The 14,507-nt window shown below is 40.6% G+C and overlaps 1 protein-coding gene across 2 annotated transcripts in view; it reads left to right on the plus strand.

Moving 5' to 3' along the window:
• Positions 1-14,507, plus strand: part of LOC138982212 (uncharacterized transporter HI_0519-like) — a 42,200-nt gene that overhangs the window by 19,813 nt on the left and 7,880 nt on the right. For both annotated transcript variants that reach the window (XM_070355437.1, XM_070355436.1), the window contains exons 6-11: positions 4,887-5,078; positions 9,313-9,474; positions 10,908-11,033; positions 11,587-11,717; positions 12,027-12,201; positions 13,623-13,786. In XM_070355437.1, coding sequence (XP_070211538.1) covers positions 4,887-5,078; positions 9,313-9,474; positions 10,908-11,033; positions 11,587-11,717; positions 12,027-12,201; positions 13,623-13,786 — 950 coding nt within the window. The remainder of the gene's footprint in view (positions 1-4,886; positions 5,079-9,312; positions 9,475-10,907; positions 11,034-11,586; positions 11,718-12,026; positions 12,202-13,622; positions 13,787-14,507) is intronic.

Raw genomic sequence — 14,507 nt, forward strand, 5'->3', positions numbered from 1 at the left:
GTTCACCTGTGAATTATTTTCTCCCCCCTTGTACATATACATTGTGTTTGATGCAATAAAATTCGCCTTCGCCTTCTCTCTATGTCTCTCTGTCTCTCTCTCTGTTTCTGTCTCTCTGTCTCTGTCTCTGTCTCTGTCTCTCTTTCTCTCTCTGAGGATTGGCTTTGGTCATTTGTCAGATTCTAGTCCCCGCCTTGACCTGATACATTCTTTCCTGATAGAGAGAGAGAGAGAGAGAGAGAGAGAGAGAGAGAGAGAGAGACAGACAGAGAGACAGACAGAGAGACAGACAGACAGACAGACAGACAGACAGACAGACAGACAGACAGACAGACAGACAGAGATAAGATAAGATAAGACAAGACAAGATAAGATAATTTTTTATTTACAAGGGTAACGATGTAATAAGCAGTATATGCTTTTTTACACTCAGCCCTCGCCCATGAGGGAACAGGTATAACACTAATACCTGAAAAAAACAAAAAACAAAAACAAACAAAAAACAAGTCGCGTTAGGCGAAATTACAACATTTAGTCAAGCTGTCGAACTCACGGAATGAAACTGAATGCACTGTATGTTTTCACCAAGACAGTTCAGCTTCGTCAATCCCCGCGTGAAGGAAATCGCACACCTCCCACGTGCAAAACGTAGTGATATTGACACGCCAGATTAGCGCGGTAGCGTATTGTGCTAAGCAGCAAAGCGCGCTTTTCTGTATTCTTGTTAACTTTCTGAGTTTGTTTTGAATACAACCTACACTGAGCCCAAAAAATTATGGATATTTTTTCAGTGGAATACCCCAGATGTTAAACAGCAATTTTTGGGTCACAAATATACGTGTATTTGAAGATCAGTCTTTCTTCTGCTTAAAAATGTGTTTCTTGAATCTGAGCAATATTTGGGTATGACGTCACATGTCCGTGACCACGCCTACCCTAAAAAATGACGTTTTTTGACGGCATGATTCACCTTCAACCGTCGAAACGGTGACTTAAACTGAATAATATTTTGCATTTTTTACACCAAAAGGTTTATTTGGTGTCTTACCTAACAAGTCATACAAAGTTCGTTCAAATCCGCCGCGCAGTTAGGCTGATCCCACGTGTAAAGAAAAGCGACAACAATCCTGAAAAACAGCAAAAAATCCAGGGTTTTTATGGTGTTTTTGCTGGGTAGCCGCAGTTGATATGCAATAAATCTAAAACTACAAATAGCAGCCTCTCCAAATTTCACAGAGCGATGACAAAAACCCTCATCTGGATATGTTCCAGTACTTAGGTCAAACAGAACCCAAGAATGGACGTTGTAACGGTTTTCCGTTAAAAATTTGGAAACGTTTGTAACGTCTAAGAAACAAATGTAACATGCACGCAACTTTGTATACTTTGCAAAGAATGGTGCCATTACATGTGTGCCAAGTTTCAAAAACATTCTTTCACGGGCTCAAAAGGTATGATTGTTTGAAAAGAGGTGAAAAATACTGCCCCTGGTGTCTTTCGCGCAACTTTTTTTTAGGATTTTTTCTATAATTGTGATTCTCGTTCTCCGATAGGATGCGAATAGCCTTTCACGGATGATGCGAATCACTTGCTCGGTAGAAGTTGCAGAAAAGAACTTTTCGCGTGTTTTGAACACAGCTGTGCTGTATAAGAAAGAAGTAAAGAATACAAAGAATCAAATAACAGAAGAATGCAGACATGACGTCATATAATTCCAAAAATATGACGTCAGATGGAGGCAACACTGGGTTTTTCTCATCGTCGTTTTGATAGCGGCGAGACACAATCTGGCATTTGCTGTGACGAATCAGACAGTTTGAATGGTACGAAATGGAGCTGTGGAGATGGACATCGCCAGGTTTTTAAGAGTCTGTAAGAGCATTGTCTCGATAGTGGAAAGTGTGTGTCCTGATCACTCAGCCACCTTGATATGAGTTTTGCAGACGTCATCGTCTAAAAATAGAACAGCAGAGCGGAGTGAGATTTTACTTTTTATTTCTTCAAAGTCATGAGGCTATATCTTTTGAGCCCACGAAAGAATGTTTCTGAAACTTGGCACACATGTAATGGCACCATTCTTTGCAAAGTACACAGAATTGCGTGCATGTCACATTTGTTTCTAGGACGTTATGAACGTTTGCAAATTTTTAACGGAAAACCGTTACAACGTCCATTCTCGGGTTCTGTTTGCTCCAAGTACTAGCGCGAATCCAGATGAGGGTCTTTGTCATCGTTCTGTGTAATTTGGAGAGGCTGCTATTTGTAATTTTATATGTATTGCATATCAACTGCAGCTACCCAGCAAGAGCACCACAAAACCCCTGGATGTTTTGCTGTTTTTCAGGATAGTAGTCGCTTTCCTTTACACGCTAGATTAGCCTGACTGCGCGACGGATTTGAACGAACTTTGTATGACTTGTTAGGTAAGACACCAAATAAACATTTTGGTGTATCTGGGGTATACCACTGAAAAAATATCCTTAACTTTTTGGGCTCAGTGTATCATATCTATATGTTTTTGGAATCAGGAAATGATAAAGAATAAGATGAAATCATTTTTGGGTCCATTTCTTAAATTTTAATCGTAAGACTAATTAATCTATTTTTGTTAATTGTGATCACATTTTAAGAGTAAACATGACATATGTATATATTTTTAGATTCAGAATGTGATGAAGAATACGATGCAATCAATGTTAAATCTGTTTGCGAAAAATCGATTTTAATGACAACTTTAATGAGCAAACTCATTAATTAAATTTTAAGCCTCCAAGCTGAAATGCAATACCAAAGTCCAGGCTTCGTCGAAGATTTCTTGACCAAAATTTCAACCAATTTGGTTGAAAAATGAGAGCGTGACAGTGCCGCCTCAACTTTCACGAAAAGCCGGATATGACGTCATCAAAGACATTTATCAAAAAAATGAAAAAAATGTCTGGAGATACCATACTAAGGATTTTTCATGTCAAGTTTCATAAAGATCGGTCCAGTAGTTTTCTCTGAATCGCTCTACACACACACACACACACACACACACACACACACACACACACACACACACACACACACACACACATACACCACGACCCTCGTCTCGATTCCCCCCTCTACGTTAAAACATTTAGTCAAAACTTGACTAAATGTAACAACAAGTAACTCATGATATCATAATAAAAGTAATGATACTACTACTACTACTACTACTACTACTACTACTACTACTACTACTTCTAAATAATAATAATGATAATAATGATGATGATAATGATAATGATGATCCGGTATTTTATTTACCGGTATTTACTGTTCCTTATACTTTGCTGTCCAACACATTGAGAAGGCATTTAGTAATTATAGTAAACTAGTTAAGTACGTATTAGTACCCATCAAAGATTTTAGATGCAGCTATCATTGTTACAGAAAATCAATGAGTTTAATCTTAAAACCCTTTTCACTTGTGGTCTCTTGAAAATCTCTAGGTAGGGAGTTCCAGACCTTGCTACCAGAAAATGTTAGGCTTGATTTGAAGAGGTCTATTCTTGGAAGAGGGATGAAAAATTGTTTTTGTTTCGTGAATGAATAGTAACAAATTTAGAGACAAGAATGGGAGGTGATCTTTTGTTCATGATTTTGTGCATTGTTACTGCTTTATTGAAATGCAATCTCTTTTTTCAGTTGAAGAATATTCAAATGTTTATAATCTTTTTCTTGAAGTGTTGCATGTTTCAGCAGAAACAGTTTGATTGCTCTTTTATGCAAGCTAAGCAATGGCTTCAAAGTATTTGCACTGGCAGTGTCCCACAGTGTTGATGAATAATCAATACTTCATTGTATATGCGCATGGAAGAATGGCTTTCTATTTTCAAATAAATACATCTTTTTTGAAACTGTTTTGCAAAGTTCTGAAACATGAGCATTCCAGGATAAATTATTATCAACCATTACACCTAAAACTCTATGATTTTCTACTTCTGTAATAGTTTGATGTTTTACTTTAAGAGGTTTTAATTTTGATATCAAGTTTTGTCGTTCTTGCCGCGTTGTTAATAACATGTATTTTGTTTTATCGGCATTTAAAGACATGTTGTTAAGTTCAGACCATTTTAGTAGTTGATGGATATATGTGTTTGTATGTATGTATGTATGTATGTATGTATGTATGTATGTATGTATGTATGTATGTATGTATGTATGTATGTATGTATGTATGTATGTATGTATGTATATATGTATGGACTAGATGATTACCCGCTTCGCCGGGTACCGGCTTCGCCGGGAAGAAATAGAGCCGAATACCAGGCTGCGCCTGGGACCCGGCAAGTCGGGTGTACGCCGGCTTCGCCGGCGCACGAAGGAAAGGAGATAAACGCGCAAAACACTGGAGACCTTCTAAAAATAGTAACGTGCAGTGACCTTCTAAAAATAGTAACATAGTAACGGGAATATGGATTGACGCCACACGGAGGAAGGGAGATAATCGCGGCTGAAAACACTGGAGAAGATAAGGCGGAGTTACTGGTAGTGGATCCAGACCAAAAAAACCAAAATCGGTTCAGCGCGCACAGCGCTGCGCGCTGAGAGCACGTGTTGAAATATCTCATCGACCAGGTTGTGTCCAGGGTGTACCTGAATATGATCACCAAATTTGAAACAGATCCATCGAGAACCTTGGCCGCGCATCGCGGACAGACACACAGACAGACAGACACACAGACACACAGACACTAGTCGTATATATATATAGATGTATGTATGTATGTATGTATGTATGTATGTATTCATTCATTCATTCATTCATTCATTCATTTTATTTTATTTTGCTATTCTTACCAACCGTTCCACAGTAGACTTTCAGATTAACTCTGAGACTTCCCGAATGTTCACAGGTACAGTGGCGCCCGGTGGTCTGGGGCATCTCGCTACAGTTCTTCTTTGCTGTGCTCATCTTACGCACCGCGTGGGGTTACAAAGCTTTCGACTACCTGGGGGCCCGTGTTACGGATCTACTCGCCTATACTGATGCTGGCTCCAAGTTCGTCTTTGGCAACCTCTACACCAATCATTTCTTTGCCTTCAAGGTAGGCCGTGATTTCTAGAGGTTTTGTGTCCTGTGTTTTTAACATTTAGTCAAGTTTTGACTAAATGTTTTAACATAGACTGGGAATCGAGATGAGGGTCGTGGTGTATGTGTGTGTGTGTGTATGTATGTATGTATGTACATGTATGTGTGTTTGTATGTATGTATGTATGTATGTATGTATGTATGTATGTATGTACATGTATGTATGTATGTATGTATGTATGTATGTATGTATGTACATGTATGTGTGTTTGTATGTATGTATGTATGTATGTATGTATGTATGTATGATATGTGTGTATGTGAAGAGCGCTTCAGAGAACTACTGGACCGATCTTCATGAAATTTCACATGAGAGTTCCTGGGTATGATATGCCCTTTTTTTCGATAAATGTCTTTGATGACATACGTCATATACGGCTTTTTTTGTGAATGTTGAGGCGGCACTGTCACGCCTTCATTTTTTAAGCAAATTGATTGAAATTTTAGTCAAGCAATTTTTGACTAAGGCCGGACTTTGGTATTGCATTTCAGTTTGGAGGCTCACAAATTAATTGATGAGTTTGGTAATTAAAAAACTAAACATTGTAATTAAAAATAATGTTTTTATAAAACGATCAAAAAAGAATATCATCTTATTCATCATTATTTTCTGATTCCAAAAACATATAAATATGTTATATTCAAATTAAAAACAAGCTGAGAAATTTAAAAATATAAAAATTATGATTAAAAGTAAATTTCCGAAATCTTCTTCTTCTTCTTCTTTTTCTTCTGCGTTCGTGGTCTGAAACTCCCACGTACACTCGTGTTGTTTTTTTGCACGAGTGGAATTTTACGTGTATGACCGTTTTTTACCCCGCCATTTAGGCAGCCATACGCCGTTTTCGAAGAAAGCATGCTGGGTATTTTTGTGTTCTATAACCCACCGAACTCTGACATGGATTACAGGATCTTTTCCGTGCGCACTTGGTCTTGTGCTTGCGTGTACACACGGGGGTGTTCGGACACCGAGGAGAGTCTGCACACAAAGTTGACTCTGAGAAATAAATCTCTCGCCGAACGTGGGGACGAACTCACGCTGACAGCGGCCAACTGGATACAAATCCAGCGCGCTACCGACTGAGCTACATCCCCGCCAAATTTCCGAAATCGATTTTAAAACAACTTAATCTTATTCCTTGTCGGTTCTTGATTCCTTTCTTTCTTTCTTTCTTTATTTGGTGTTTAACGTCGTTTTCTTGATTCCAAAAACATATAGATATATAGCTATTCTGATGAACACGTGGGGGAATTCGGGGGCTGTGATTGGATGGTCTCTTCCGATCATCAAAGCATAATGCTACGGAAGTCGGCCATTTTTCTCAATATCCAAAAGCTTATTGTCAATAACAAAGACGCATGGTTCCGGTTTACCCACCTGTACCACACGATGTTTCACTGATCGACAACAGCATACACTGACAACTTGAAATTCTTCTCGGGAATGTTTTTCAGCTTTACAAATGTCGATAGCATACCCTTTTCTGCTAACTTCCCGATGAAACAGGACTAAACCTATTATTTTCTGTCCCTAAACACCACAAAATTCCCAAAGTCGAAAGATGTAGTACAAACAGGGGAGTACAACGGAACAGCCGTTTGTGTGTGCCTGTGAGCTTAGTTCACAGTTGCCGACTGACACAAATTTTCGCATTCGGCTTTTCTTATCTCGTAACTCCACATTAAATACCCCACTTCCCCTCTGAAGTATTGATGTACAACCCATGGCACTAACGTTCATGTAGTCGTTTATAACGGAGGTTGAAAAATTCGCTTCATGACGAGACAAGTATAAATGCCATTCACCCAAACTGGAAACGTCGCTGCCGTCTGCTCGCTTTGTACGGATTAGCTGTTCTCTTTTCCTCCCCTTGTTGCATCCTAGTTCTTTGGTTGTTTCTAGTTTTCCGTTGATGTTGTGTTTTGGTCTTCTTTATAAGTAGTCTTGTTCAAAATTAAAAAAACTCAAACTTCTTTTTGTTGTATACGAATGAACTAATAAAAAGCTGTTTAACAGCTGTGTTGTCAAATCGAGTTTTTTTTCCAAGGTCAGTGTGGCACCTGCGCAAAACTAATGCGCATAAGAAACGGCGTCTGCTATCAAAACCTGAGATCAACGCATCGACGCAAAAACTGTCATTAATTTTTGTAAGTTTGGAACAACAAATAAAGGTCAGAACAGCTATATAATCGCTATTGTATTTTCAGCGTAGCAATAGGGTCCGATATTTAGACTCGAACAAGTATAATGCGACTCGTCTTCGACTCGTCGGCATTATACTTGTCTCGTCTAAATATCGGACCCTATTGCTACGCTGAAAACACAATAGCTGTTAATGTTATGTTTGGATTAAAAATAAGCTCAAAAAGTTAAAAAGAATAGAGAAACAGAAATGAGTTCTATCCTGCTCAGCGCAACCACTACCGCGCTGTACTGGCTTGTCAATTTCACTGCCTTTTTTTAGGAGCGGAGGACTGACGATGCTATACGGTCTTGGTGAAAAAATGCAGTGCGTCCAGTTTCATTTTGTTAGTTCGACAGCTTGACTAAATATAGTAATTTCGCCTTACGCGACTTGTTTTTTTTTGTCTACTGGTTAGACAGAGAAGAGTGTGTCAATAACTTAGGTTTGAACCTCTGTGGTTGTAGGAAACCTAAAGCCGCATTAACTGTGTGTATTGTGATTAAGGAGGTTGCTTCTATATATATAATTATACGACTTGTGTCTGTGTGTGTGTGTGTGTGTGTGTGTCTGTCCGCGATGCACGGCCAAAGTTCTCGATGGATCTCTTTCAAATTTGGTGGCCATATTCAGGTACACCCCAGACACAACCTGGTCGATGAGATATTTCAACACGTGCTCTCAGCGCGCAGCGCTGAACCGATTTTGGTTTTTCTCTGGATCCATTCCCAGTAACTCTTCCTTATCTTCTCCAGTGTTTTCAGCGTTTATCTCCCTTCCTTCGTGTGGCGTCAATCCATATTCCCGTTTCTATTTTTAGAAGGTCACTGTCGACAACGCTCAATCTATATTCCCGTTATACTATTTTTAGAAGGTCACTGTCCCGGCGAAGCCGGGTATTACTCTTCTCCAGTGTTTTGCGCGTTTATCCCCCTTCCTTCGTGCGGTGCGCCGGCAAAGCCAGCGTACACCCGGCAAAGCCGGGTCTCCGGCGAAGCCGGTTATTCGGCTCAATTTCTTCCCGGCGAAGCCGTACCCGTATTCATCTAGTAATCCATATATTTTGTGTGTGCTATTTTTACTCCTTGACATTAATCAAATGCATATAAATATCAAAAATGCCTGTCCAGAAAAAGGTCGTTTTCACCCGACGGCAAACCCCCAATGTTCCTCCCCTTCCCGCCGTACCAGACAATCAACAGGAACCAACATTCCCACTGGACATGTTCATAATTATTGGCTGTTGCGGGGCTCCCCAATCTGTGCGTCCCTGCGTACTATACACACTAGTAGCCGTACTAAAACATTCCTGGCGGGGGTCCCGGGACGCACTACATATATCCGGTATTATGCGTATGTATGCCATTGGCACTTTTTTTTTAGAAAAGCTCTGACACATCTGTACCGACGCCAATTTACAGAGTTAATCTAACCGATATGACCACAGCGTTTTTGTAAAGGGCTCAGAGAACTTCCGAAAGTTGCCATTGCATTGAAATGAGCGCTTCAAAGATCCTGTGTAGGTGAGGAATGTGCCTGCCGAAAGCAAGAATATGAACCTCCTGGTATTTGGACCCTCTAAAGTTTCACTTTCCTCTAGGTGGAGCGTCTTTGGGGACCCTGAATTGTCTTCTTTGATTCGTTTCAATCTTTCATTAATGGGTGACATTAATTTTTCATGATGTCCATTTTAACTCTTTATTAGTGTACTCTTTTGTCGTTTGTTCCACTTTAACCCCTGTCATTGTTTTACTTTCTTTTTTACAATGACTACTTATAGCATTAAACTGCTGTGTCGATTTTTCATCAGGTCCGTTTTTTCACAGCTGTCATTTTTTGTCATGAAGTCAACATGAACCCTTTCATTGCTGTCATGAAGTCAACATGAACCCTTCCATTGCTGTCATGAAGTCAACATGAACCCTTCCATTGCTGTCATGAAGTCAACATGAACCCTTTCATTGCTGTCATGAAGTCAACATGAACCCTTTCATTGCTGTCCTACAGGTGCTGCCCGTGGTGGTGTTCTTCTCCACCTTAGTGAGCATGATGTACTACGTGGGATTCATGCAGTTCATCATCCGTAACCTTGGCCGCTTCCTGGCCTTCTGTTTGGGCACCTCGCCCGCTGAGTCTCTCAACGCTGCTGGGAACATCTTTATCGGCCAGGTGAGATACTTTTTCCACCCTGGTATTGTCTTTGGCAAAGGGATGAAGTCAGCAGCCTCCTTTGGCACGATAACTCATCCGCAGTCCTATCCTTTCCTTCCGACAACACCAGTGATGATATTTTAACCTGCCCCATGTGTTTTTAGATCAATGGGTTTCTGTGTCTGCATAGGTGTAAATTTGACTTTGTTATTTTGTGTGTGCTGTCCGTGCATTTGTGAGAACAGATTTCTTTTGTTTTTACATTTAGTCAAGTTTTGACTAAATGTTTTAACATAGAGGGGGGAATCGAGACGAGGGTCGTGGTGTATGTGTGTCTGTCTGTCTGTCTGTCTGTGTGTGTGTGTGTAGAGCGATTCAGACTAAACTACTGGGCCGATCTTTATGAAATTTGACATGAGAGTTCCTGGGTATGATATCCCCGGACTTTTTTTCATTTTTTCGATAAATACCTTTGATGACGTCATATCCGGCTTTTTGTAAAAGTTGAGGCGGCACTGTCACACCCTCATTTTTCAATCAAATTGATTGAAATTTTGGCAAAGCAATCTTCGACGAAGCCCGGGGTTTGGTATTGCATATCAGCTTGGTGGCTTAAAAACTAATGAGTGAGTTTGGTCATTAAAAATCGGAAACTTGTAATTACAATTATTTTTTTATTAAACGATCCAAAAACAATTTCATCTTATTCTTCGTCATTTTCTGATTCCAAAAACATATACATATGTTATATTTGGATTAAAAACAAGCTCTGAAAATTAAAAATATAAAAATTATGATCAAAATTAAATTTCCGAAATCGTTTTATAAACTATTTCATCTTATTCCTTGTCGGTTCCTGATTCCAAAAACATATAGATATGATATGTTTGGATTAAAAACACGCTCAGAAAGTTAAAACGAAGAGAGGTACAGTAAAGCGTGCTATGAAGCACAGCGCAATCGCTACCGCGCCAAACAGGCTCGTCACTTTCACTGCCTTTTGCACTAGCGGCGGACTACGTTCAGTTTCATTCTGTGAGTTCCACAGCTTGACTAAATGTAGTAATTTCGCCTTACGCGACTTGTTTTAAACTTTGTTCTTACCCACAGTCATTTTGTTGTTTAGATAATGGGTTTTACGATTTGGGAAGAACACTCCTGCGGATATAATGGAGCTGTTTTTGACGAGGTCTGCCTGTTGTTTATAATTCTTCTCATGGTGTTGCTGACTTTGCTTAATTCTGCCTAAGTACACGGGTTGACTATCTTAAGCTTCCAGGGGAACTTGCATGTCATTCAGTTTCAATTATACCCAAACAAGATCATGAATTATTTGTTAATCATCACTTAAATGTCTACTTGCAAGCACTGCCAGGTATGCCATCTCCCGGCAATGTACTTGTTAATCTGCGTGTTTCATTTTCTCTATGTTTTGTTTGAAATTTCTGCAGAGTGAGGCACCATTGATGATTCGACCATTTATCAGTGAAATGACGAAATCCGAGCTACACGCTGTACTGACCGGGGGCTTTGCCACCATTGCTGGCTCTGTCATGGCTGCCTTCATTTTGTACGGCGTGAGTATATGTCACTGTATCTAAAAGAAAACAACGCAATTTACTATTCAAACGACGTTGCACAGACAATATTTCGTTTGATTTGATTTTATACGTTATAGTCCCATTTACTGGGAAATGCGATTCACTTCCTCCCAATGAAAAGCTGGCAGCAGCAGGTGTACGTGTGAGTGTTAAGGTGTCATCAGCAATCTGCACTTCTGGCAGAATGAGCAAGGTCTTTTATCTGCCATGACAGGGGTGAGACATGGATACCGTCTCTGATCCATCTTATACATTTGACCCGGCCCGGATCCGAACCTGTGGCCCGAGGATCTCAAGTCCAGTGCTCTAACAATTTAGCTACCAGGGCTGAGCTGCACGAACTCAAAGTGGATGCCATCCCAAACGGGTGAGAACAAACCGCGGGGTCTCATTGGTTGAAATCGCAACAAATTTCAATTTCAACCAATCCTACACCGCGGCTGGCTCCCACCCGGTTGGTAACGTTCTCGTGCACCTCAGCCCAGAGCTCCCAATGACATATTACCAACGAAGAATATTTCTTTGACAGGTTTCTCCCAACCACTTGTTGTCGGCCTCTGTGATGTCCGCACCAGCCGCCTTGGCCATGTCCAAGCTGTTCTACCCTGAGACTAAGAGGACGAGACACACACAGGAGGAAGTCTACAACATGAAGAGAGGGTGAGTTTTCAGTATTACTGCTGTTGCTTTTGCTTACTTATTATTTACATCATTTCACTCTATTGCAGCTATCTTCTTGCTCGTATTTGCTTTCTCGACGAAGATACCAAAGGACCATTCACAACAATTATCAACAACCACACGTTTTTTTTGTAAGGTTTTGTTGTTGTTTTTGTTCTGTTTTGTTCTGTGTCATCGTGAGTAGTAATTTTGACAAAGGTTACAACCACCGAAACGTCAAATGATCAACCTACACCGATCGTATCAAAGCCATCAATTCTCTTTTCTCTTTTCTTACACAACGTGAAGAGAAGAGAGGAACATTATTGACGCAGCGTCTAACGGAGCGACGCAGTCAGTGAAACTGGTGGCCAACATCGCTGTCATACTCATCGCTTTCATCGCTCTCCTCGACTTCGTCAATGCCACTCTCGTCTGGTTCGGAGAGCGCGTGGGCGTGCACGACCCTAAACTCACTTTCCAGGTTAGTTTTTATCTTATTGTTTTGCCGTCTTTCGCGTCAATTGGATGGGCATATGCATTGATATAAAAGGACACTAGTTTTTTTCTCTTAGTTTTGCCATCTTTCGCGTCAGTTGGATGGGCATATGCATTGACACGAACATAGGCCTACATGTTTGATTGAAACAGCTAAGCCAAAGGTGTCACTTCGTAACATTGCAGAGGTCATCTCATGCCAGAGAGACTGGTTTAACGAATGGATATAAGGGCAAAGGAATGTGTCCTTTATTCGCAGGCACTATGTTAATGGAGGGTCTTGCCATTACAAGTTGGGCTGTACAAGCAACTTGCTTGGAGTTGTTTTCTCTCTCCTTTGAAGGTTCCCGGAAGAATATCAGGAAGTCCTCCAATCCGTATAAAAAATCAAGAAGGTTACCATAGCCTAGGCTAGTTAATGTAAGGTTTAATTTTTCACAAAACAAGACAAAAAAGATGATGTCAAAAATTAAACGTTCCTTTTACTAACATTCATGATTTTTTATTCTGAATTTTGGAACGTTAGCAGTCTGTCTTTTTTGAGGTTCATCAACTCGATGTTATTAGCGGGCTCTAGTATTGCACCATCTTTACAATAAAGAGACCAAAAAGCAATGTACTCACGTTAAAATGACGAACACGGAACGAATAACGGCGACGTTTCGACCTAAGGGTCTTCTTCAGGCACAAAAACACAAAAGTACACACACAAAAAAGAAGAAGAAAGACGATAGAACAAATAAAGAGGTTATGAATTATATGAGGTTAGGTCGAAACGTCGCCGTTATTCGTTCCGTGTTCGTCATTTTAACGTGAGTACATTGCTTTTTGGTCTCTTTATTGTTCCCTCTCACATGCAGTCGCCATTGTTTAATACATCTTTACAATGTTATAGTTTTGTGATGTTATTGTTTATGAGGAGATCTCCCGTGAAATCATAATAGATTTAGAGTACCCCAAATATTTAAATTCTATAAGCAGTGAACTCGCTCCCAAACTTATCGCTAGACTATTGCACAGGCACCCGCGTCCATGGATATGAAGCTATCTTACTGCATCTAATGTCGCCAATGTTTTTACTGAGTGACGTTAAATAAACGATTTTATCAAATCATTATCAGTGATCTGCGGAGTGTGAACCAGCCGGTGGTACCAAAAAGTTTAATTTTACTGCGTGCTAGATATCAAATGCAGAAACTGTGGTCTGAATTCTCACGATTTGCTTTGCATTTCAGTTGAGTATGGTCTGAATTCTACACGATTTTCTTTGCATTTCAGTCGAGTATGGTCCGAATTCTACACGACTTGCTTTGCAAGTCATTTGAGTATGGTCTGAATTCTACACGATTTGCTTTGCATTTCAGTTGAGTATGGTCTGAATTCTACACGATTTGCTTTGCATTTCAGTTGATCAGTTCGTACGTGTTCTTTCCCCTGTCGTTCCTGATGGGAGTTGACGGAGAAGACGGACTGAAGATGGGGGAACTGATCGGTACCAAGACCTTCCTCAACGAGTTTGTGGCCTACACTGAACTGTCTGTCTACATTAACAACAGAAAAACACTGAACACGTAAGGGATCTAATTTATTGTACAGTGCAAACTCCCCATTAGAGACCCCCCGATTTAAGACTCCCTCCGACGGGCGCTGTGGCGGGGTGGTAAGACGTCGGCCTCTTAATCGGAAGGTCGAGGGTTCGAATCCCGGTCGCGGCCGCCTGGTGGGTTAAGTGTGGAGATTTTTCCGATCTCCCAGGTCAACTTATGTGCAGACCTGCTTAGTGGCTTATCCCCCTTCGTGTGTACACGCAAGCACAAGACCAAGTGCGCACGGAAAAGATCCTGTAATCCATGTCAGAGTTCGGTGGGTTATAGAAACACGAAAATATCCAGCATGCTTCCTCCGAAAGCGGCGTATGGCTGCCTTAATGGCGGGGTAAAAACGGTCATACACGTAAAATTCCACTCGTGCAAAAAAACACGAGTGTACGTGGGAGTTTCAGCCCACGAACGCAGAAGAAGAAGAAGACTCCCTCCCTTTCAAGACCCTGTTTTCTCAAATTGTCCATTCATAACCTCTGTAAATGTACCCTTATGACCCCCTCCTATTTTTATATTTAGTCAAGTTTTGACTAAATATTTTAACATCGAGGGGGAATCGAAACGAGGGTCGTGGTGTATGTGCGTGCGTGTGTGCGTGTGTGTGTGTGTGTGTGTGTGTAGAGCGATTCAGACTAAACTACTGGACCGATCTTCATGAAATTTGACATGAGAGTTCCTGGGTATGAAATCC

Source organism: Littorina saxatilis, linkage group LG12 (assembly GCF_037325665.1).
Source record: "Littorina saxatilis isolate snail1 linkage group LG12, US_GU_Lsax_2.0, whole genome shotgun sequence".
NCBI classification, from domain to species: Eukaryota; Metazoa; Mollusca; class Gastropoda; order Littorinimorpha; family Littorinidae; genus Littorina; species Littorina saxatilis.